The 24,495-nt window shown below is 37.7% G+C and overlaps 1 protein-coding gene and 1 non-coding gene across 3 annotated transcripts in view; both read right to left on the bottom strand.

Moving 5' to 3' along the window:
- Atm (ATM serine/threonine kinase) overlaps positions 1-24,495 on the bottom strand; it is a 105,645-nt gene that overhangs the window by 4,630 nt on the left and 76,520 nt on the right. For both annotated transcript variants that reach the window (XM_087905668.1, XM_087905667.1), the window contains exons 46-62: positions 23,396-23,630; positions 22,549-22,716; positions 21,385-21,498; positions 20,336-20,550; positions 19,603-19,810; positions 18,591-18,704; positions 18,146-18,304; positions 17,409-17,547; positions 17,227-17,309; positions 15,711-15,851; positions 14,672-14,788; positions 10,282-10,431; positions 6,869-7,034; positions 5,502-5,588; positions 3,617-3,731; positions 2,361-2,424; positions 18-154 (exon numbers count right to left, since the gene is read on the bottom strand). In XM_087905668.1, coding sequence (XP_087761794.1) covers positions 18-154; positions 2,361-2,424; positions 3,617-3,731; positions 5,502-5,588; positions 6,869-7,034; positions 10,282-10,431; positions 14,672-14,788; positions 15,711-15,851; positions 17,227-17,309; positions 17,409-17,547; positions 18,146-18,304; positions 18,591-18,704; positions 19,603-19,810; positions 20,336-20,550; positions 21,385-21,498; positions 22,549-22,716; positions 23,396-23,630 — 2,412 coding nt within the window. The remainder of the gene's footprint in view (positions 1-17; positions 155-2,360; positions 2,425-3,616; positions 3,732-5,501; positions 5,589-6,868; positions 7,035-10,281; positions 10,432-14,671; positions 14,789-15,710; positions 15,852-17,226; positions 17,310-17,408; positions 17,548-18,145; positions 18,305-18,590; positions 18,705-19,602; positions 19,811-20,335; positions 20,551-21,384; positions 21,499-22,548; positions 22,717-23,395; positions 23,631-24,495) is intronic.
- Positions 13,630-13,731, bottom strand: LOC125389177 (U6 spliceosomal RNA). Its single transcript, XR_007228414.1, has one exon. It is a non-coding gene; the product is annotated as a U6 spliceosomal RNA (small nuclear RNA).

Consider the following 24,495-nt stretch of genomic DNA (forward strand, 5'->3'; position numbering starts at 1 on the left):
CTCCTAAAATCTCCCACCTAAGACTTCGTTTGCATTCTTGATCTTCCGCATTGGGGGTAGAATGGAGTTCAGTCTCATCTTCTGGCCTCTGCTGCAAATACAAAGCTTTTAAAGGATTCATAGTCCAGTCAAAGAGAGGATCGTACAAAAGGACCTAGACAGAAAAAACAAATGAGGTGCATGTTGATTACATAGTTATCAACAATAGCAACCACTTAAAATAACACTAGTCACACGCAGCCAGTGGAGGGAGCAGACTAAGAGATGAATTATGTATTTGTGCAGAGGAGATATTTTAAATATAAGCTCCAAAGTTCTCATCCCACCCCAAGTTCACTCTTACCCAGGGTCAGGTGTCAGGCTGGATGACGCTGTCCTAGCTGGAGGAGATTGTCACTGTGGTTTTTACTTCCTTCTCTCCCCAGGTCTGTTTCACCTCACTCTTAAGCCATGTTCCCTAACGGAGTTTTAGCTCCATCAAAACTAACATTTTGACCACCATCCTACCACCCACTCCAGTGGCTCTTTTTCTATTAATTAGATCCCAAGCTGAGTGAATTTAATAAAAGGATGTAATGTATTCAACAGCAAACTGCCCTGCTGTGTGTACACACAGACATTTCTTGTTTCTTAGTCAGACTCAGGCAGTCTTAGTACTAAGTAGAGTACATGGTTACAGAGACAAATGATTCAGCAGGCCAGGCCAGCATCACAGGACCACAATTCTTTCTGATAGTCACCTTCACTGGGTTTCCTCAGCATCCACATGCTAGGACTGTGAAATGTCTTCAGCATATTTTAACTGTAGGACATGTACTAGATCAGCAGTATCAAAAGCTTTTCATTTTGTATCGCTGCTGAGTGTCCTCCAGGACCACTGATAAACCATATGGAAGGACTGACTTTAAAAGGAGTGACTCAAGACTGGGAGTCAAAACACTATTGGGAAGCATTGCCCCTAGAGCAGGAGACAGCAGTGATGAATGAGAAACTGTTCCTTAATATTAGGAAAACCGTGGCAAATGACTCTCAGAAATTTGGACTGATTTACCAGGGGCAACAACAGAACTTTGTGTGTCTGTGAAGGGTGGGTTTGTTCTAAAATGATACAGGTATTGTAAGTGGGAACAGAAATCATTTCTCAGATGCAATACTCTCACTCAGACCGGCATGGCAAACTGCTAATTGAATCTTCTAAAGGACACAGCTCCACCCTTACTATGAGTCTCAATAGTGCCAGTGAAATACAAATGACTCTCAACCCTGCCTGCACAGGAAGGATGTACAAAACACACACGCTCCTACTTCTTCATCCCTAAAAATCTGGTTCAAACTCAGTTAACATTACTCTTTAGAATCAGAACAGGTGATACCTGTATGCAGTCAGGTCTGTACTTTACTTCCTTTATTTCTCTCTGCAGGAAACAGGTGAGTTCTTGTCTCACACATCCTTACCAGCTTTGTAATGACTGCCAGAGGCACACAATTCTCACTTGGGTAGAATTAATGTTCTAAGCACTGGAAGTATGACTTTTCTCCCTCTCTGTCCTGGGTCTACATGAGATGATAAACCTGATTTAAACACATGTTCTGCAGGACACAGCTCCAATCAGATGAACTGTCTCAAAGCTCCATAGCAAACAAGACCTGCAAGAGCCTCAACAGTAAACCTCATTCTTCAGTCACATCACTAACAATGTTGTTACTCTGATCTGCAACTAAATTAGCTCTGAAATTTGGAGGGAAAATGATATATATTATTGTTTTCTCTTCATGGAAACCAACCTCAAAATAATCCCATAGGGGACACAGACAGCTACACTGGTATGTGTATGTACACACATGTGTAGCTGTGATGGGACCAGAGGTTAATGTCAGGTGTTTTCTTCAATCATTTTTCTATTCATTTTTTTTTTTTTTTGAGACAGTGTCTATCACCGAATCTGTAACTCATCAATTTGGCTATACTAGCTGGCAATGAGTCCCAAAGATCCCCCCCATCCCCGCCTCCTCAGTGCTAAGATTATAAACATGCATTACTATGCTAGGTTTTTATATGGCTTCTAGGGATACCAACTCAGGCCCTCATGTTTGTGTGGCAAGCACAATAGCAACAGGTCAAAGTGGGATGCCTAGGATGTCAAAGTGCTCATTTATTTATTAGAAATTGGAGATTACTTAAAAATGCTATAATATTCCAAGACACGTTTCTGACCCCAAACATTGTGATGTAAGAAAATGTACACTGTGTCCCTTTCTGCTGCTGCCCAACACCAGCCTACATGAAATGAGCAATGCTCTTCAAATGAGTGACTTCCTAACAAGGCAGGTTGACTGGTAAAGGAATCCAGATGTCTTACCTCTACAATGGTTAGCAGAGTTTCCTGAGAACTACGCATAACTTCCATGGTTTTCTCACAGCATCTGCAAGGTGAAACACATTACAAACATGAATTCTGTAGCACACCAATATTTCAGTCATCTTTGTCTAAATGTACTTATGCATGCATACTTAGATGATCCTTGTTAGCAATTCCCAAAATTTTATTTCAAAGAAAAGGCAACATTTAAGAGATGTTCCAGAAATTAATATATATACAAATACATGGTGTGTATTTTATAAGCTCAGCACTTATTAAAAAAAAGGCACTATTGCTATGAAATACTTTGTCTTGATTGATTACTGGGGCAAGTATTAATTTACTTTTACAATCTGAGATTTTAGACCTTTACTGGGAAAACTACAAAAAATCTTTGGCTTGGAACTATACTGGAACATGGTTCTTTCAGACAGAACTATCATCTCTTGAACCCAGTTTGGAGATCTCTATCAGGTCCCTGCCCTTGGAGCTCAAGGACCCCCACTGAAGAGGGAGAGGAAGAACTGTAGGAGCCAGAGGGGTTGAGGACCCCGGAGAACATGGTCAACAGAATCAACAAACAAGGAACTCACAAGAGCTCAGAGACTGAAGCGGCAATCAAGGAGGCTACATGGGTCTGAGATAGGTCTTTTGCATATATATTATGGCTGTTAGCTTGGTGTTCCCGACTCCTTTGCCTGCTCTTGGAACCGTTTCCCTTCTACTAGGTTGCCTCGTCCAGTCCTAATATGAGGGTTTGTGGCTAGTCTTATTGCATCTTGTTATGCCATGTTCGGTTGATATCCCTGGGAGACCTGATCTTTTATGAAAGGAAATGGAGGGAGAGTGGATCTGGGAGACAGGGGAGGTGGGGGTGCCTGAGAGGAGTAGAGGGAGGGGGAACTGAAGTCAGGATGTATTGTATGAGAGAAGAATAAAAATAAAAACAAAGAACTACTATCTCTTTAACATTCCCAACAATGAGCACCAACAAAACAGTAAAAACAGAACATGTCAGCTAAGGTTGAATAACCGTAAAAGTGGGCCTCTTCCAGAGGAGGTTAGGTGTGACAACATGTGCCATGCTGAATTAAGTCCCAGGTGGCTGGAAAGAACGATTTACTGCCCGTACCAAGGGTCTTTTCCTCAGAACTAAGTATTGGGATGTCATTCTACCACTGAATCCCATCATCTATATAAATTTATTAGCTGAATAATAAACTTGATAGCAAAAATTATCTGCCTTCCTCCCTTACCTTCTGAAGACACCTTCCACACCAGTGATGCCCATGCCATCCACGATGTCTCTGCTGAGTCTAAAAGGAACTGTTTCTGGAGTGGGAAGGATTTTACCCTGCTCGAAAGCCACTCCTACAATCAGAGATGTGAAGCAAGAAAGTGTGACTGGCTGACACACTGTCTCCTTAAGTACATGCTAACTCTGTGAAGACAGCAAATAACCTGTCACTCACACGCTATTAGTACTAGAGGATTACTCTATTTTTGCTTTCCCTGCCTACCACACCTCCATCATCTTTGAGAACCACTTCAAATGCAAAGAACAGCTTACTGACAAAGGAATGCACATTAAAGGATGATTTAAGCAGTGGATAACTGCTATGTTTGAAATATAGAAGACTTGTATAGTAAATGTTTTGAGATATAAACTCACATGCTTATTTTGAGGTAAAAATACAGATTCACATGCAATGCTAAGAAATAATGCACAAGGACCACCCTACACACCTTCTACCAGTCTTTCCCACTATAGGAGAAAACCATGATACAGCATCATAGCCAAGATATGGACACTAGTACAGCCAAGGCATATAACATTCCATCACTAAGAGGTCCTTCATACAGCCACACCTACTTTCCTCACATGGCTTGTCAATCCCTACATCTATCCCTAATCATCTAACAACCACTAATCTGCTTATTTGTATAATTTTGCCATACCAAATGGATTATATAAATGAAGTCACACAGTATGCGGCTTTTGGGATGGGATTTCCTCACTAGGAGGACACTTGAATTCTCTTTTTCTTTCTGTTGTAGTTAATCCCTGGCTTTATTATGGCCTTCATGGGATATTTTCCTCCTGTGGCTCAGAAGCTGACTCCTTGCAAGGCTGAAGAAATGGCTCAGCAGCTAAGATATCTCTTCCTCATGGTTTCTGAGACCTATTTTTATCTTTTTGTTTTGAGATGGGGTCTCATTTCATAGCTCAGACTGGTCAAAAACTCCCTATATAACCTAAACTGTCCTTGAACTCAGCAATCCTCCTGCCACAGCCTTTTCCAAGTCCGCTCTGGTTTAGCATTCCCAAAGCCTCCATCTTCAGTGTGGGATGAGAATCTCCTCCAGCCCAGGGACTTCAGTCTTCTCTACTGCTTAGAGTTTGACTTGCCATTACATCCAAACGCTTTTATATCAAGATTCTACTACTTTCTACTCTCACTGTTTTGAAATAATGTGTAAAACACATAATTTTTCTTATTTTCATTCAGTCATTCATTATTTTATTTGTTTTTTTATGAAGCCTGCTGTATTCCTTTGTTAGATACTTCAGCAGTCTGGAAACCCCTCTCTGTCTGCACAACTAACGTTAGTGGTAAAACCTAGAATACAACCATCTTCAACTCTAATCTCCTGGTCACTACAACTCTGTCCAAACCTTCATCATTTCATATCTACATTATTATTTTCTCTCTTAACTTCCTGGTCCAAATTGCTTAGAAAGTTACCTAAAATTCAAACATGATTGGCTCTTGGTTAAATATTTTTTTCATTTCCCACCATTTAGCAGATGAAAAGTCAAAACTCTTTAGCCTATCTATCTTTTTAATCTACTACCACTCTCTCTCTCAAGCTACTTAATTACAGGTAAAGTTCCCTCTAGCAATATTTAGGACAGTTCTCAATTATTACGCCATCCCCATTTTTAGATTTCCACCTTCTCGATAACTCTTCCTTCTTTTCTTGAGCAGCCACCTCTTACAGTAAGTTTTACTTATTACTGTAAGTGAAGATGGCCGCTCCTCTCACAAGTGCTTATGCTGAAGAAAAAACTTAAGTTCTATACTTTCTCATAGGCAAATAGTCATCATTAATGAAAGATACAAATCTTTTACTACTCACCTAAATCTATGTGTACGAGTTCTGCTGACTGCTCATTTATCAAGATATTCTGTACATGCCTATCACCAAGTCCAAGGATGTAGCCAACTAGGGAAAAAACAAAACAACCATGTGAAATCTCTAACACATATTCAACCATAGTACCGCTGACTCTAGACAATTTTAAGTTGTTCAGACTTTAAAGCTATTTAAAGAAAATTATACATTGTAAGTAGCCACGTAGAGTTAAGTCAAATCTAGCCAGATACTTTAATGTGCATTATGTTTTAAAAATAGATATGCTGCTAAAAATGTTTTCTCTTTATTAGAAAGCCCCGATTTTCTCTGAAATTAGTACGGAAAAATTAGTGGAAAGCTGGAGACCCTGATTTACCTCAGCCAGTGCAATACACTCAAATTTTTATTAAGTGTTCTTAAGAGAGATACAGTGATTGGCAACTTCATCATTCAACAGTGAAACTGCTCTCTGCTTGATAAACTGCGCTGACCAGAAACGATCACTACTTGATTTCACAGGTGCTTTTGCAGGCATAACTGCATTTTGATTTTTAAGACAGATAATGACATGCCTTAAAATACCTTTAGCCCGCTGAGCTACCATGCAGTACTACAGAAAAATCATTGGGTGGCAAACAGGATGATCCATGCCTGGCTGGCCTTACTGTTAACTGAGCCTGATTTCTTGTTCATAACTCATACCACTTTAACCCAATTAGTGATTTTCAACGCAGAAGAGGTTCCACAAGTACTGGGGATCTTGGCTAAACATACATACTGGAGTGTCCTGTCACTCCAGTACAGCACAGAAGTGGCACTAGAAACTGTCTTCAGTTGCAAATTAACATGAGACAGTTTCTACATTGTTATTGGTTTTCATACTTTAGGATTTTGTTAACTCATTTATCTAACAGCTTTAACTTTATTCCATTCTCATGGAAAAATTAAAAAGTCAAAACATATGTTGAATATCAAGTATTTAAATACATACATATCACAATTTCTGTTCTGAGATTCTACTAAACAATGAACCATTGAGTAGAAATCTATTACAGAGATTCTGTACAGAAGAACAATAATAAAAGAAAGCCAAAGGGTACTATGAGAGGTTTTATATTCCAAAGAAAATCTCAAAGAACCTATATTAAAGGGAGTTAAAATAAACCATATCCACTATATTAAAAACCAAAACAAAACTGGTTTTAGTTTCCTACCTCAGAATGGAATTCTCGTCGATAAGGATGGTTGCAAGCTAACAAATCAGCATGAACAAACACATTGATCAAATCGTGAGGACAGTTTAAGCAACAACTACCATTACCAAGTCAGAATGTATTTACATGCTCAATATGTAAGATATACAGGATTACCAATAGAAGATGTGGCCACACTACGCGTATATGCCAATCGTTTCTCAAACCAAATAGCTGGGTCCAAGAATTTTTCCAGGCAGAAGTAACGGAAAACTGGTTCAAAGTTTTGGCAAACAGTCATGAAGGTATCATATTTCTCTTCAAAAGACTTCTTCTGGACATCCTTCAAACAGAACATTTATAACATTTTCTCAGTATCATGTTCACATCATTCAACTAATATCCACAATGTTTCTATATGAAATAGCTAACAAATTAATTATAGGGACAATAAGAAGAAAAACGAGACATTCTACCCACAAGAGGTTAGCAACTTGGTCAGGAAAGTCTTTTATTCAAGTGATGATCCCATTAGGATCCTATCCCTTGACTGATTTTTAATTAAATTCTAATTTGAAGGCTATATACTATAGACGGAGCGACACAGAGATGCTAGAGGCAGCTCCCAATCATCTTAGGTGGTGTCACCACATGCATTGTGACAGGATGAAGACATCAGGCTTCTGTCTTCAAACTTCTCTCCAGAATACGTTCCTGAGGCAAAGTTTATCCACTGCAGTGGGCTCAGTGCCCATCCACTAGACGATGACATCCTAACCTGGTCCAGGTGCCTCTAGTTAACTTGAGTCATGTGCCACTCCATTTCCCACACAACATCCTCACTTGAATCCTTCCAAAGCCAAACACAGTTGCTCACCTCACTATCCAGAAAACTGTGAAGAGCACACCCTTCTGGACACTGTTTTTGTTGCTGTTGCTTACTTTTTAATAAAATTTCATCCAGGTATATATTATGTATTGAGTATATTCCCCCACCCAATACCCTTCTGCTGTGAATCCTTTGTAGCCCTAAACAATTTTACTTCTGATTTCCTTCATTTTACATATACATATATAACTGTTTAAAATTTAGGAGCCTCAAATTTGAAAAATCATACATCTATCTGAGCCTGGCTTAATTAAGTGAGTATTATTATCTCCAGTTGTATCCATTTTCCTGCAAACAACGTGTAACTTCATTCTTCTTTAAGCCTTAAATTTTTCCACTTTCTTTATCCATTCTTGTTGCTAGACACCTAGACTGGATCTAGACTTTAGATACTGTGAACGCCTGGGAGTCCTTCAGGTACACAGGAACAGTATAGCTGGGTCACGGGGTAGATATATTTTTAAGTTTTTGAAAAACCTCCACATTAATTCCATATGGCTGCTCTAGTTTACATCACCAGCAGTATGTAAGGGCATCTGTGCTAGCATTTGTTGTTTTATCACTTAAATTTATTTTTAATTTTTATATATTTAACTTTATATGTATGGACATTTTACCTGCATGCATGTATGTGCACCATACTGGTGCCTGTTGGATATCCTGGGAGGGGTTGAGGATGGCTGTGAACAACCATGTGTGTGCTGATAACTGAACCCAGGTCCTCTGAGATCGTAGCAGCTGCTCTTAACCTTGAAACCATCTCTCCAGCTCCATTTTATTACATTTTTATTCACTGTGTGTGTATGTGGTAGGTGGTGGGGGTGTGGATGCATATACTAATGCATGTGTCAGTCAGAGGCCAGTCTGTGGGAATTGGTGCTCTCCTTCTACCAAGTGGGTCCTGGAGTCTGAACTCAGGTGGTCAGGCTTAGCAGCAGGAACCTTTTTATTTGCTGAGCCATCTCTCCAGGCTCCCTGTCCTTAATGACTGTCAAACTGACTTGAGTAGGAGAGCATCTCCATGTGGTTGTGATTTGCTTTTCTCCAATAGCTGGTGAAGCGGAACACTTATTCACATGTTTATTTAAATTTAGATTTCACCTTTCATGAACTGTTCATTTCATCAGTCCATTTATTGATTTGGTCATTTGTTTTCTTGTTTCTTTTCTTGTGCTCTTTGTTTATTTAGATATTAACCTGTCAAATGAAAGCAGTCTTTTCATTTGATTAACTCATTCCTTTGCTGTACAGATTCTTTTTAATTTCATGTGATACCATTTGTCGACTCCTGACCTCATTTCTGAGTGCCTAAAATCCTACTCAGAAAGACCTTGCTTGCAGCAGTATTTCCCTACTTCCTTAACAGTGTAACGGCACTTCTAATGAAATTTTATCAGTTTTGCCTCCTTAATATATCTCTTATCTACCCATGATTACCCTTATGTACCATTTATTAGTCTTACTTAATTAAAATATATCCCTAATCTGTTTTCTAAAAATGACAACATACATTAGTGTCAAAACTATCTTTCTAAAATGAAAATCTGTAGCTGGGCATGGTGGCATGTGTTTTTATTCCCAGCACTCAGAAGGTAGAAACAGGCAGATCTCTGCAGGTTTGAGGCCAGCCTGGTCTACATTGAAACCTACAGGATAGCCAGGTCTAGAGGGACTCTACCTCAGCTCCCCACTCTCTCACCCCACCGCCACCAAAGGAAACCCGATATCCTATTCTTCTCAAGGGTCTTCTCTCCACTCCTCTCCACCAGGCACAAGAAGCACCTCCACCACTATTCTTTACCACAAGTGCCTGCACAAACTTCCATCAAATGCTGATCACATATTTAAAATAAACATTGAGGGGCCAGTGAGGTGGGCTCAGCAGGTAATGGAGCTTGCCATGCAAGTCTGGCTACCTGAGTTTAATCTCTGGTTCCCACAGACAGGCACAAGGAGAATTGACACTACAGAGTTGTCCTGTGACCTTCAAACTTGTACCATGACATGAATGCCACATATACACATACAGGGACACACACACACACACACACACACACACACACACACACACACACACAGAGAGGCACACACAGTTTAAAACAAGCTAACAACAAAAACCATGTGACAGAAATCAAAATGAATTTTCTGGAAAACAAACAAAAATACCAAAATCAAAAACAAAAGATTTACCTTGGACAGACAAGTCTTGAAGCTCTGCTATGTGCAGGCCACTGATGATGGGCAAATTACAATCCCTAAACATCTCACTTTAAAGTAGGGGTAAGAATGACTGTAAATTTGGAAAGTCTCAGCTTAGTACCTGGCTGACAAGAGGCATTCAATAAGTGCTGCTAAAACAGCAAGTAAATGCCAAACCAGGCAGCCAATGGCATGGAAATTATTTCAGAAACTTGTTTCATGTAAAATGGCTTAATTTGTTTCTCTATTTTAACTGGTATTTTGTTTGTTTTATTAAGAATCACCCTATCACAAACTGGAAGCAAACTAGTATAAACTGGACAATGTTTGTATTTTTACAATGACAGAGTTGGCACTTCATATCGTGTTCATCTTGGTAAGTTTACATCTTGTAAACTAAATACTATCTTCAACAATTATCTCACGAAGTTATATTTTTTATTTTGCAATATTTGGTAGCTTTATATATTTTTATAAACTACTAAATAACCTTTCAACTCACCATCATTTTCTTTTGGCACTGATAGGCACTGAAATCATTTGGCCTGTATCTTTTATGAGCACCTTCATCGTTGTTGACAAGATATTCACCGATAGGGATGGTTCCTGTGCACCACTCAAGAACACCGCTTCGCTGAGAGAGGGGAACCACCTGAGGTGAAATCAAATACATTTGATTACAGGAAGACATTAGAGAACCGTGGACGACCATTCATCATCAGTAGTGCAAAGCATCTCCCAGAATTTACTAACATCCTGGGAGGAAAGCAAGAAACAACGAGGCTCAGAAATGAAGACCTTTCTAGCTTCTGCTTAGATGTAGAGAAGCTACCCATCCCTTAGTACCCACAATTCTCCGAGACAGCATTCGTATTAGTAACACTCAACATTATCTGTGATTGGTCCATAATTAATTAGCTCATTTAGTAGAGAATGCTTCAATTATGCTTTGTTTCTGAAACAGGGTGGTTATGTAGCCTAGGACCCTTGAACTTGCAATGCTCCTGCCTCAGCCTCTGGAGTAGCTGGGATTATAGGTATGCACCACCGCAGCTACTACTTCCCATACACTTTTGTTACCCAGGACACTTAGGACATTTCACCTAGGAAAATAATTACTTGTGACTGTGGTCTCAATTTAACATACTTTATTTAATTATACTGTATTTCTATTTATAGTCTTATTAATTTTAAGAAGAGAAAAATATACTTATAAACAAAAATAAGAACTTTAACTGAGATATTTTATAAACATACAAATGTGAAAATAATAAGAAACAAATACTATTTTTATACATTAAACCGCTTCACCAAATCTAAGAGTTTGTCAAATTTGCAGGCAAAGAAGTGAAGCTTATTTTGTGCCTCCTGCTGTGTTCACACCTCCTTCCACCATCACAGAGCTTGTAGTGCTTTTCCACATTCATGCATTTTTGGTGTTTTATTGTCAAAGCTTTTTATATACAAATACCTGCCACCATTATTTCCCAAATTAATTAATTATGACTGGGAGCATGAGTGCCAGAAGACAAGAAAGCTGCAAACTTAAAAAAGATGTGTGTCAGCTTCTACAATTTGGTTTTTCCTCACTTGATATTCTCAAGTTTGGCTTTGTTAATATACTTAAGTATCATTAATTTCATAACTTTATGATAACACACACACACAATTGTCCAATTTGTCCAGCTTTCATTTCAACATTTATACTGGTTGGTACTGTTTTCTTATTTCCTGCAGGAGACATGTAGGTCCTTCTGCTCATAGAAGGAACTAGAAACTAGAACATAGGAACTAGAAAAACCTTTGTCTCTTCAAAGAGAGAGCTGTGTAACCTGTTTTCTGCTCAGAAGACTGGGAGCAGAGACAAATAATAGCCTGGTGAACTCTGTGCTATCTGTATGGCCAGGACATACCAGCTCCTCCAAACCTTTACTTTGAGCTTATCTTGGTTAATTTATAGCATTATCCTCCCCCAGACCTCTATCATGAGCACTGACTACCTTGAGTCTGCTCTCAGTTAATATATAGAATCTATCTTTATGTCACTTGTACTTTACAGGAGTTTTGATGTAGTCATGTCTTAACCTTTATTATGCACATGGGACTGAGTTAATTATTACTGGGAAATTTTTTACCAAATTGTGCTGTGCTTAAATATGCCTAACGTAAACTACTGAGTGTCAGACTCTGGAAGTTTGACCAACACTGGCTACTGAGTTGTGCTGAAACCGACTTCTTGCCTCTGCTGGCCATAGCGTTTGTGGACACCCCCACAATTTTCCCTGAAATATTGCTGCAGTGACAGACCATGGGTAAAAATATAACAGGGTCAAAGGGAATGTACTATCTTTAACTTAATGAAGTAACTATTCAAGGTGACTGTTGCAATTTATAGACTTACCAAGAAAGTTGTTACTGCATTTTTCCAAGACATTTGTCTGACTTTTACATTTTGCTACTTTCATGCTAACTGTAGCACGCTGTGGTTTTAGTCTGTATTTTTCAGATGACTAACAGAATATCATATGATAAATATATAGGCCACTCAACCTTTTACTTAAGAATTCTGTTCTTTTCTATCTTTTTCTAATGACTTTTAAATTCTCTGTAAGAGGTATTGATATAGTCTACATATAAATTTCTTGCTATAATATTAAAATTTACTTTCTTTATGGATCCCCTGTTTTTATGGTATCTTTAATTCTAAATATTTTTTCTTTCACTATATTCAGATATGTAGAAATACTTTGTCTTGTGTCCCGAGAAACCCTTTAGTTCCAGCTCAGGTCCTCATGCTTGTAAGGGAAGCACTTTACCCACTGAGATATCTCCCCAGCCCCACCCTATATATTAAATTTCCATAAAATAAAATAGTGTCTGAGCTTTACTTTGCCTGAAAGCAGTACCTTTAGCTGAGGCAGGAAGAAAGGGTTATTTTGAAAGTGAAGATGGTTAACTGAAGAGTTCTACTTTACATTTATTGTGTTTGAGTTGCCTTAGTCCTCTATGCAAATAACCTTATAGGAAGTAGTCCTTCCAAATGGTTATGTGCTAGATGACACGTCTATTTTTAGAGATCAAATCAAGGACAAACAGGGAGTCATTAAAAGCCGGTTAGATTTCCAAAGAGCATAGGGACACAATCCATACGTAAATTTTTCTAGCAACTTGAATGGCTTCAAAAGCCCAAGTTGCTGTGTTGCTTAGTAACATCAGCCCCAAACACAAAGCTGTCAACTGCACACTCTGAGTCTGAGTTACAGGAAACCTAGCCTCAAACACATACAACGATGGGGTAGGGGTGGAGAGAGAAATTAAGAGCACTTGTTCTTGCAGAGGACCTGGGTTCAGTTCCCAGTGCCTCATCTGACCTCTGAGGACACCAGACACAATGTGGTGCACAGACACATATGTAAGGAAAACAGTCATATACATAAATCTAAAAATAAAAAGCTTTCACTGAACCTTAACTTTTGCTTTAAGCACTGCTTGAGAATTAGTCTTTAAACATTTGATGGACTGGGAATAAAACTGTGTTGGTAGCATATACACTGGGCTTTTAGAAATGTATACCTGAAAATGTTTCAAGGCTTATTGAGTTTTACTGATTTCCTCCACCCCCATCTATACCCACCCCAGTGCTGGAGTTAGAACCCTGAGCCGTATATGTGCTAGGCAAGCATTCAACACTACTTACAAAATGTCTTACTGAAATTTTACAATCAAAAATTATTTTGAAATAAGCTGGTATTTTTCAGTGCCATTCCACTTAAGATATATCTCAGTTTTCTTTCACATTTTATGCTTTCCTAATTTTTTTTTATCCATGCCTTTATTTATTTTGTTAGCAACACTCCTGGGCAGTTACTCTTTTTTTCCTTCTTGCGCAGGAACCATGCTAACTTTCTCTGAATTGTTCTAATTTTAGTGTATGTGCTGCTGAAGTGAGCACAATGTTACACATTCTTTAACTTGTGAAGGGAACATTTTTCCACTGTATTTTCAAACAAGTATTAATGTTTATGTTAACTCCTGATAAAATACTTAAGTTTCCAGAGAAAATAGTTATAGAATCTACCCTTCTGAAAGTAAAAGAGACAGATGGTTAGACTGTCTGGAAAGAACTGGTTTTCAACTACAAGATGAATTAAATGCTTTTGAGTTTGTTCATATCTTCCTGGGAAAAGGAAAAGGCAGCAGCAGTAAGTCCTGTTATAGCAGTGACAGAGGACCGAGAGGGGGATGAGCCCTGGGAACAAAGCCAGAGAAGGACACACCTACAGAATTTTATCTCTTGTGTTTATTAATTAATTAAAATCGTTGGTTCTTATATTAACTAATTAAGAGTTAATTAAGGAGCCAAAGATCAGCTAATAGAATAACATGATTTGAAGATTTCTACTGTGAAGGAAATGAAAATGGGTCTGACTCTACTGACTGTCCTCTAGCAGTTGCTTCTGTCCAATCACCTATTAATCCAAATTTTGGAAATCTTTCCAATAACTGACCTGAGTATGAATGAAACCATGACCTATAAAATAAACCATGTACATACAAACAACAGCATAATCCCTATAGGGCAGACAGAATATTTCAGTTGACTACAGGAAATATCTAATGGCAAATAACCTTAAATGATAATAAAATGAAAATTGTATTGTCCAACCAGAGAGTGGCATTCAGTGGCCTCTATAGAAAAAGCAGCATTAATCTATTTCTGTACAGCATGCAAGCCAAGAATGGCTTTACAGATTTAAAATGCAAGGGACCTAAGTGGCTCTCAAAGTCTAAAATATTCACTATTTGTTACTTTACAGAAAACATTTGCTCATCCTTGGTACAAATAGTACACTTTTCTTGGTGAAGCACCAGAATAGAAGCCAGTAAGTTACCTTGTATGTGCAGATTGTCAGTTTCCTCTTTCTAGTCTCAGTGTTTCTCTGCAGTAGTGTATTGCACATCTGGAAAACCTGCTGCATGACAGCATCTTGCCTGAGGTCATCACGGCCCTGCCGAACAACCAAACACAAGCAGGTACTCTAAGTACACAGTCATCTAAGAATAGCAGTACAAGACACTCAGAAATCAATCTGAGCTATGCCCTGCTTCAGAGTCTCTTGAGTAACTAATAGCTACTGTGATTCTTTCATTTAGAAAAAAACTATGAAACTGGGAAGCAGACTACTACAAAAAACTAAGTTTCTCCTGCTTCACTATTAACTGAACTCCCTCACCTGAAGGCACAATACAAAACACCCAGATAAAGTAATATTTTATCTCTTTTCTATCTTCAGCAGGACCTCAAAAGCACCTAAACAAGCAGAACAAAGCAAGGAATGCTGTTATATTCTAGTACAGTAGTAGATAGCACAGTATCAGGCCCAGCAAGGGACTTAAATCTGTTCTAATTACCACCAAAAGCTATTTTCACAAACAAGCTCATGGTGTGTGTGTATACCTTGGAAACATTCTTTCTCTTGAATCAGCCATAAAATGATAGATAGTCTGCTAAACCTGGTAGTGCTGACCAACAATCTCAGTTTCTCTAGAAGTTGAGTTGAGAGGGTCCCAAAGTCAGGCCCAGCCCAGTCATTTTAACAAGATCTATTACAAAGAACACCGAAAAGAGAGTAGGGATGTAACTCATAAGCAGAGAATTGTTGAGCATGAGCAAGACCCTGGTTTTAATCCACAACAGTAGGAAAGAAACTTTCTCTGACAGTCTTTCAAGAAAGACACACAATAAAAAAGTAGTTTGGTTCTAGCAAACTGTATGTCTACTTCACAGATGTTTCCACCTGTCATTATTCAGGATAAGGCTAGAGTCACAGAGCCAGTCAAATGAGGGAAGAAGACGGCATCTACTCAAATTGTTCTTGACTGTGATGTCATTAGCCCTCAAAGGACTATACCAGAAACAGGAAGTCTCACCTTGACGAGCTGTCTCCTTTCCTTGCCGTCAGAACCCACACAATCTATTATTTTTGGTAAATTTAAACCTCCTGCTAAACGAAATTCTGTTTTAAATGATTTTATAGTCACCAGATTTTCATACTCTCCCATGGGATCAACCTAATAAATGATAACACATAATTATAATAGGAGAGATAAACAATGAACACTGAAGAAAAACAAATCAAATAGTAAGCAGAAAAACAGATGAGAACATACTGCTGATTAATAACTGGATCTCTAACTTACTTTGTTTAAAGTGAGAATAAATGACATTGGTAGGTTTTTATTTCATTTGCTTATTTACTTTGTGTGTGAGTCTACATTGGGGTGAGCACATATGTTATGCGCCACCATGTTGGTCCCAGGGTTGAGCTTTGTTTACAGGCTTGGCAACAAGTGTCTTTACATGGTGAGCCATTTTGCCAGCCCAGATTTTTAAAATTACATATAATTTAGTTTACTTTCTTAAACATCTTTTAATAAAACTTCAGCATTTCAAGTCAATTAGAATAGTGATGCTGAAAATTAGAACTTAGTTGTTATTTACATCTATTAAATCATCTAAGAAATTACTTAATTCACAAAAACATCAGGTTAATTTTGAAAAGTGAAAATATTCCATTAAACAACAGAGCCTCAATCTGTTAACAAATATGATTCAGTAACAGGTCAAATTCAGTAACAAAGATACTAATTTTAATATATAAACTGGAATAAAAGATATGCCATGTACTGAACACTTCAGTTTATAAAATGGTAACCTTATCTGTTACATGCATCCTGTCTACATGGTACTTCTAGTAATAAAAGATCACTGTGAATAGCTAAATTTAGTATGTACACACAGCAACTTAAAAGTACTGTTGTACTGTTGTTCTATTAAGTAATACAATACATCACAACCAATACTTTCACTGCAAAAAGAACTATTAAAAAAAAAACAAAATAACTACAACAAATTGGGGGAGTGGTGTTGAATACCTGCAAACTCCAAGAGGCTCAGGCATAGTTCAGTGGTAAAGTGTTTCCTTAACACAGGCACCATGCCCCTTTCCCCCCATGCAAGCATGTACACACTTAAAAGAGAAGCAAAATAAAGTGAAACAAATTGAATGGGTCATGGGCCTACAGTCCCAGGTACTAAGGAAATTGAGACAAGGAGGGCTGTCAAGTTTCACGCTTGCCTAAATTACAGAGCAGGTTCAAGGTCAACCCAGTGAGACCCTGTCTCAAAATTAAAAGCATAAAAAGGCTTAGTATAAAAAGGTTTAGTCCTTAGTGCTGAAGTAACAGTAAAACAATGGGAATTCTCAGAAGCTTGTGACTATTTTAAGGCTTAGGGAAAGGAAATCTAACACAGACAATATCTAGGTGGAAACACATGAAATTGTAATAATTAGCCATTTGGACTAGATAAAAAGGTCTACAGATAATTTAATCTACTAATGTGTAATTTAGTCTTATTAAAAATCAAGAGTTAATAGTAAATTACCTTAATTTCCATAGTGGGAACAACAACATCTTCTAAATTCTTCAGTTTAGTGATTGGCTGGTTTGCTGGAATAGTGATGCCTTCTATATTTAAAAATAAAGAGTTTAGTGACAACAGTAAACTGAGGAGGACCACAGAAGGTCAAGCTGTAACAATAGCAGCAACAATACTTTCAAACATACTTCTCTGGTTCCTCCACTGAGAGGCATCCAAGTTTGCCAAAATAATGTAGGCATCACAGAGTGCCTCCATGTCCTTCACCATCTTACATCTCTCACTTCTGATGGTATGGATTATCCTGGTTGCAGCCTCTGTTCGATCCTATCATCATCAACAAAGAACAAAGAAAGACAGAATAAGAACCACTGAATTAAGCTTCTTGGAGCTACACAAAGAGAATTTATATCTAGACAATGGAAGGACTATAATTCCTTAGATATAAACAAAACACCCATACAGTGAATGACATACACACATAAAATTCAAGGTTAAGACTTGTGAACTTTTCAAAAACTCTGTTTTTCTGAGGCTAGAGAGATGGTCTGATGGTGACGAGCGCCTGCTGCTCTTTCAGAGGACCCAAGTTCAGTTCCCAGCATACACATGGCAATTCTAGGTATAGGGAATTAAAAAAACCTCTTTTGGCCTTTGTGAGAACAAGATACATACATGCAAACATGTATGTTTTAAAATCTGGATTTTCTTTGTCCATTGCTACAAGAAAACAAACTAAGCCAGTATTTATGCTCTGGAAAATGTGCAGGGATTGTTAGCAAATTTTGGGAGGCATCATCATAATAAAGTATTTATAATCTACTACCCGCAACACACATTCCTAAAATCTGAGAATTAAGAAAGGAACATTCTGAGGAAAAACGAACATGACAACACAAAGGGCACTTGTATTTAATCCAAATACCTCATCAAGCTGAGAGCTTTCTTTTGGTGCATTTTTGATTATTCTACTCCTTCTGGCTGCCTCTGGTTTGCTCAAAAGTTCATCTTTGTTTGCATTTGCTAAAGCCAATATAATGAACAGAGTATGATGGGGGTGATCCATTGAAATCCTAGAGATCAGCTATCAGAAAATTAATAACTATTAGTTTTACCCAATGAAAAAAAATTAAATATACATTTTAAATTTTGCTTTACATTAAATTCAAATTATGTCATTACTGTGCAATAAGTAGTATATGTATATGTCTGTGTGAAAGAGAACTAGGGAGGAACATCAGAAATAAGAGACAAATTTATCTGTAATAAAAGAAAACAATTTCATGTTCTAATTTCTCACTTTCTTTTATATTTTATTCAGTAATATAAAAGAAAAGTAATTATTACATTTTGACTTCAAGTCTACTTACATTATTGAGAACTTCATGAAATCCTAGGCCTCCCATCATTTTGGTTCCCATTCTAGCAGCCAATTGATACATAAGAGGCAAAAATTTATATGATGGAATCTTCATTCCATCTCTCTGTCATTAAAAAAAATGCAAGATTAAGACATGTGTAATATAACCTCACATCTAAGACAAAATGACGACAGTAAAATACTGTTCTTCTTCTAACACAACCTAGTGGTTGTCAAAACTTCACTAACCACACAATTTCCCTTGTCTCTTGGCCTGTTTCAAAGTCTTTCTAACAGAGCCTAGGAAGCCTTGATTCACTGATAATAAAAATACTTAGCCCTAAATTAAGTTGCACCCTGAGCTGGAATGCTAACCACTGCATACATTCTAGTGACTCTGAGGAGCACAAATGTGGACCCGAGTCCTATTATGCTCTCCATTCCCAAGAAGTCAGTGTATAACCAAAATGCAAGTTCTTTTCCCTATATGCCAGAAATAATGAAGTTAAATACACACAGTAGAACAGACTGGCTCTACTTAACCCAGAGTTTTATCATTCTTTTCATTCCAGAAAAACATTTTGCCTTCAAACTGAATGACAATATTTTATAACCATATCTTAAGATTTTTTTCAATTAAAACTTAGAAAGTATTCTTGCATATATTATAAAATTTCTTTATTTGTAAAAGTACTCTATTGGGAAAAAAATCCCTCAAGTATTTTTTTAAAAAAAAGGAAAAAGGAAAATTCTTGCTTAGGATCACATTATCTTTAATGGTTTTTCTATTCCCCAGTCTAGCATTCCCTTCGAGGCACTCCCATATGGTATCTGCAAAGATAAAACTGCAACATAAATCTCTCACCCACCACAGAAACCTGCATCATTTAGAGCTTATACTAATTCTCGGAGCACCAAACCCACTGCTGGGGAACACAGGGATGTACAAAACCAGACAATGAAGGGGCTTATGCCTCAGTTTTTAAAGCGGATGCTCAAATGCTGGGTTGAGTAAGACTTGCCTTCATCATGCCATTGACTTCAGCAACTCCAGAATTTTCAAGCCAGAGGGAGCAAAGCCGGAATACCCACACATCATGCTCTTCTCCACACAGCAAACAGCTGATGTAGTTCTCAACCGCCTTACACAGGAAGCGCTTCCGGTCTTCTCTCAGCGCACGGAGAGCGCACTCATCCAGCTCCAGCTCTCTCTGAACCTTTACTGTGTATCTTGCATTTGATAAATTCACACATTAAAGGCACAAAACTTTACATAACTATAAAATCATACATGTCATACAGCATAAATGAAAAACAAAGTGTTTATTCCCAAGAAAAAAAATTCTAAGGATAGTGAAAGGAACTAAATGTTGTCACAACTGCAACCAATAAGTCTTCCATACACCCAAGAATAGAGTGGATTTTATAGTTAATTCTCTGCTTATTCCAAACGTAAAAAAACCCAATGCAGACTTGAAGGAACTTGACAATACCAAAGCTGGCAAGACTTCTCTACTTAATTTCAGTACCTAGGAAAACCGAACAACTAACATTCACATACTCTGCCAAGAGCTAAACCAAGATATCAGCTCTTCAGAGAAGAGCATCTGTCAGTGTGAGTAACTACGGATAAAGCCTGTAAAAACAGCCAATTTGTGTGTTCAAAACTGTAATGTAGATGACAAGTTCAAGTCACATTTCTCATGAAAATTCTCCTTTAGCTGAACACAATACCACCACTTGTAGACATATTACCTGTTAGTCTGAATTTTATGTTCCCTTAGAAGGCCCACTTCTTCTTTGGCTCTTTTTAAGAGAGCTTGCTTGTTTTCAAATTCTGATGATTTCATGTAGTTTTCAATTCTCTGGTACTGAGTATCGGAGAAACGTGCTAATGAGAGAAATGCCTTCATCTGTCCATTTCTGAGCTCACTGCTTTCGCCATCATAACTTCCAGCAACTTTCACTGCCTTCAACAACATACAATCTGCTTAGTTCGTATTTACAAGTGATAAACAAAGCTAAAGAAGTACTCAAATCAAGGTAAATCGCTCATGTATACGCAAATGCCAAACTTGATGACCAGGAACCCTTATCAGCTAAGCGATGCAATGAACTGTGTGAAAGGAAGAGCTCTTTAGCGTCAATAACAATTACATTTCACTTTTCATATTAAACTTACTGAGTGAAATAACTATTTCCCAAATTAGTGACAAAGAAGGATAAAAAGGGAGAAATAGTAAGGTCAATGGGGACTAGTAGTGCAATCCTATACCTTGCCCAGTCTGATTCGGGGGAAGGGGCTTGGTCTTATCTCAACTTGGTATCCCAGACTTTGGTGACTCCCCAATGGGAGGCTTTATCCCCTCTGAAGAGTGGATGGCGGGGGTGGGGGGAGCAGGAGGCAGGAGAAGGGTAGAGAGAGGAAACTGGGGTTGGAATGTGAAATAAAAAAAATTTAATTAATTAAAAAAAAACTAACCCTTACTTTGGGTAGCTGAACCACATACAAATAACAATGACAGCTTGTATGTTCTCTTATAGGATATTTTGCAAAATAAAATAAATTCTTGAAAGAGTAGTTAGGGGTGGTTCTAAAGAGTAGATGAAAGACACATGTATACAAAGTTGTTCCTTCTTTTGTAGCATTCTGTTTCATTCTGCTCTAAGGATTACAGATCCCCAGTAGGAACTGAGGAATGAAACTACACTTGCATTTGCTTTTGAGATACATGTGGTCTTTATAAAAGGATCAAGTGTGTTTATGCTAAACATCAATCTTCAGAGTTGTACCAACAACCTACCTTTTCTAGGTAGGTCTGCATGATGACTGCAGGATTTTCCAAGCAGGTTTCTGCCAGCCAGTTGCCACAAACCCTCAGACACTCAGCATATATGACTTTTAGACCTGCGTCATTCTGTATTAAGACGTAAAAATCTTAAAATCATTCCTTTTCAAGATTACAAAAATGTCCTCCATGTAGGTAGAAAAAGCACTCAGAAATATTTTTCTTAATGCTTTTACCATATAACTATTAAAATAAGTAAAGCATGCAAGTTCATGAAATAACCACCCTGATATATCATCTTCATCAGCAGAACAATTCATACTTACTGAGTACTTAAAAATGCCAGAAATCTTCAAACAAATTTGAGTATATTAACTTAATGATTTTTTCTTTCCTTCTTTCTTTCTTTTTTTTTTCTCCTTTTTTTTTTTTAAAAGACAGGATTTCTCTGTAGCTTTGGAGCCTGTCCTGGAACTAGTTCTTATAGACCAGGTTGGTCTCGAACTCACAGAGATTCACCTGCCTGCCTCTGCCTTCTGAGTTCTGGGATTTAAGGCGTGTGCCACCACTGCCCAGCCTAACTTATGATTTTCACAAGAATCCTATGAACTAACTAGGTATATCATTATTACTTACTTGTCAATGCAAAAACTGAGTTATACAAACAGCCCATACTTTAGGGCCTGTACCATTATGGAGTATTTAAGCAAGTTGTACTGGCACCCAGTGCTTTGTTATAATAAATAATTCATGGCCCTACAAAACCCTGCAATGTCCACTGAATGTGATATTTTCAGAGCACTTAGAATGACAAATTGTTTTAACTTGTTTTCTACTTTTCTTCTCAGACGTTTCTAATCTCATTTTTGTTCTTGCTACTTCAAAGTTATAATATGTATTTCCATTTATTTCCTCTATATCATTCTTGACTTCTATAGAAAACTGAAAGACTTAGCAATGAGATCAATTAAATGAATATACTACAAGACAGATGGATAGATTTGTTTTAAATAAGAAAAAGTTTTCTAGTTTCATATCTGACATTAATTTTCAAAATTCTTTTTCATAATATCTTGTTCATGGATCAGTAATTTCAAAACCTTAATCATATTCTGAAGCACAGAAATGCTTTTCAATAATATGAAAACACTAAACCAGGCAACTAAACCAAGCACATACCTTTTTAAAGCTGGAATCCAACTTCTTGATCATTTGTTTGAGAATATTCAGGGCAAGACTCTGCTCCTTTTTTGCCCAGAACACTTGTGCTTCTTCCAAATGCCACTCAGAGACTCCACATATAGCTGAATTATATTGCTTAATTTTAAATATTGCTCTTTCAGGGAGCTGCAATGAAAATAGCATATGGAAATAAGTACTTCTACCACTAAGATTAAAAACTAAGGAAGCAATTACCATTCACCAAGAACGTCACTATTTGTCAGGAACTATCTTTATGAGCACCCTACTTACTTACCAACCTGCAGACCAGAGCATCTCCCTGACGCACAGCTCATGCATGTATAAGTATGTGAAACCATTGTTTTGTTATCTTTACCTTATAGGAAGTTGGGTATCTTCATTTTATAACCAAGAATTGGTGCGGAATTCAGGTTTTTGTCTAATTCCAATATAGAAGTTTTGTTTTGGTTTTCCCCTTAATACTGGAGTTTGATTCCACATACTAGTTGAACAAGCATGATACCACACAACTATGGTCCTAGCCCTTTTTTCCAATATGCATTGAAGACAGGTTCCACTAGGTTATTCAAGTTGACCTTGAATTCATTTCCTCGCCCAGGTAGGTTCTGAGCTTGTGATCTTCTTACCTCACCCTCTACAATAACAGGATGATAACAGGTCTATGCACAAGCCTGGCTCAATATGAAATCTTAAATAATTTTATACACAGTAGTGATTTCTAGTTTTCAATGACATTTCTTCTTTACATTATTATACCTTCTGGTATCTGAGTAACACAGAAGCCCAAGGAGTGAGATGACAAAATTTTACAAGTTATTTTTACCTGGGTGTTCTTGAAGGTTCGGGCCAGAATAGAGAATTCTATAAGGTGTTTGGTGAGAATGTCCTTAGAGCACCCTCCTTGGGAGTTCTCCATTTCCTTTTGTGCCAGGATCTCCAGAATGACTGTGCGCAGAGCCATGAGAGGCTCCTGAAAACTAAAGTCACTGTCCTTCAGAAGCAAGGAGTGTTTCTGCCACTTCAAGTACACTTCAGAGAGATCTCTACCTGTGACTGACCTGGAAATCAAGTCACATAACTTATGTGAGTAAAAGAAATTAAAAGTAAAGGGCCCTAAGGTTCTTAAGACACTGTATAGGAACTTTTATAGTAGCAAGATTAGAAGTTACAAATAGCCCTAAATATTGAGACCTGTAACTATGTAGTCACAGGTCAATAGAAAGGTTATAGATAATGGGTACTTAAAAGATTTTGTAAAAAGGCAGCCTTTCCAAACAGATTTTGTTTTGAAGTGAGAATTGCTGTGATCAGACATATCACAAAGATATGACTACTCCTCTAGTCCTCCATGCAGCAGAGGAGGACACATCCTCAAGGAAATCAACCATCTTCATTAATCACCTACAAATGGTACCATGCATAGTTGTCAAAAAATCAGTTCACAGGGGGCTGGAGAAATGGCTCAGCAGTTAAGAGCACTGACTGCTCTTCCAGAGGACCTGGGTTCAATTCCCCAGCACCCACATGGCAGCTCACCACTGTCTGAAAATCCAGTTCCAGAGGATCTGACACCTTCACACCAATGTACATAAAATAAAGATAAATAAATCATAAAAAAATCAGTTCACAGAAGAAACAGCTGGCATTTAAAAAGATTCCATCTGCTTACATCATTAAAGCAAAAGAAAACGCAGAATATAAAGTTCATTAATATGAATACATTGCCTTTCACAGGCATAAAGTAAGAAATACTATCTTATCTTTCAAGACTTGTGTTGACAGAAAAAAAAAAAAAAGATCCAGGGAGACTAAGAAAATGATGAAGCTAATGTGAGGAATCATTCTAGTTGCCTGGCAGAGAAGGAAACAATGACCCCAGAATAACAGATCTAAAACATTTTAAGCACAGGAACCTCTAAATAC

This window comes from Myodes glareolus, chromosome 4, assembly GCF_982192425.1.
Source record: "Myodes glareolus chromosome 4, mMyoGla1.1, whole genome shotgun sequence".
NCBI classification, from domain to species: domain Eukaryota; kingdom Metazoa; phylum Chordata; class Mammalia; order Rodentia; family Cricetidae; genus Myodes; species Myodes glareolus.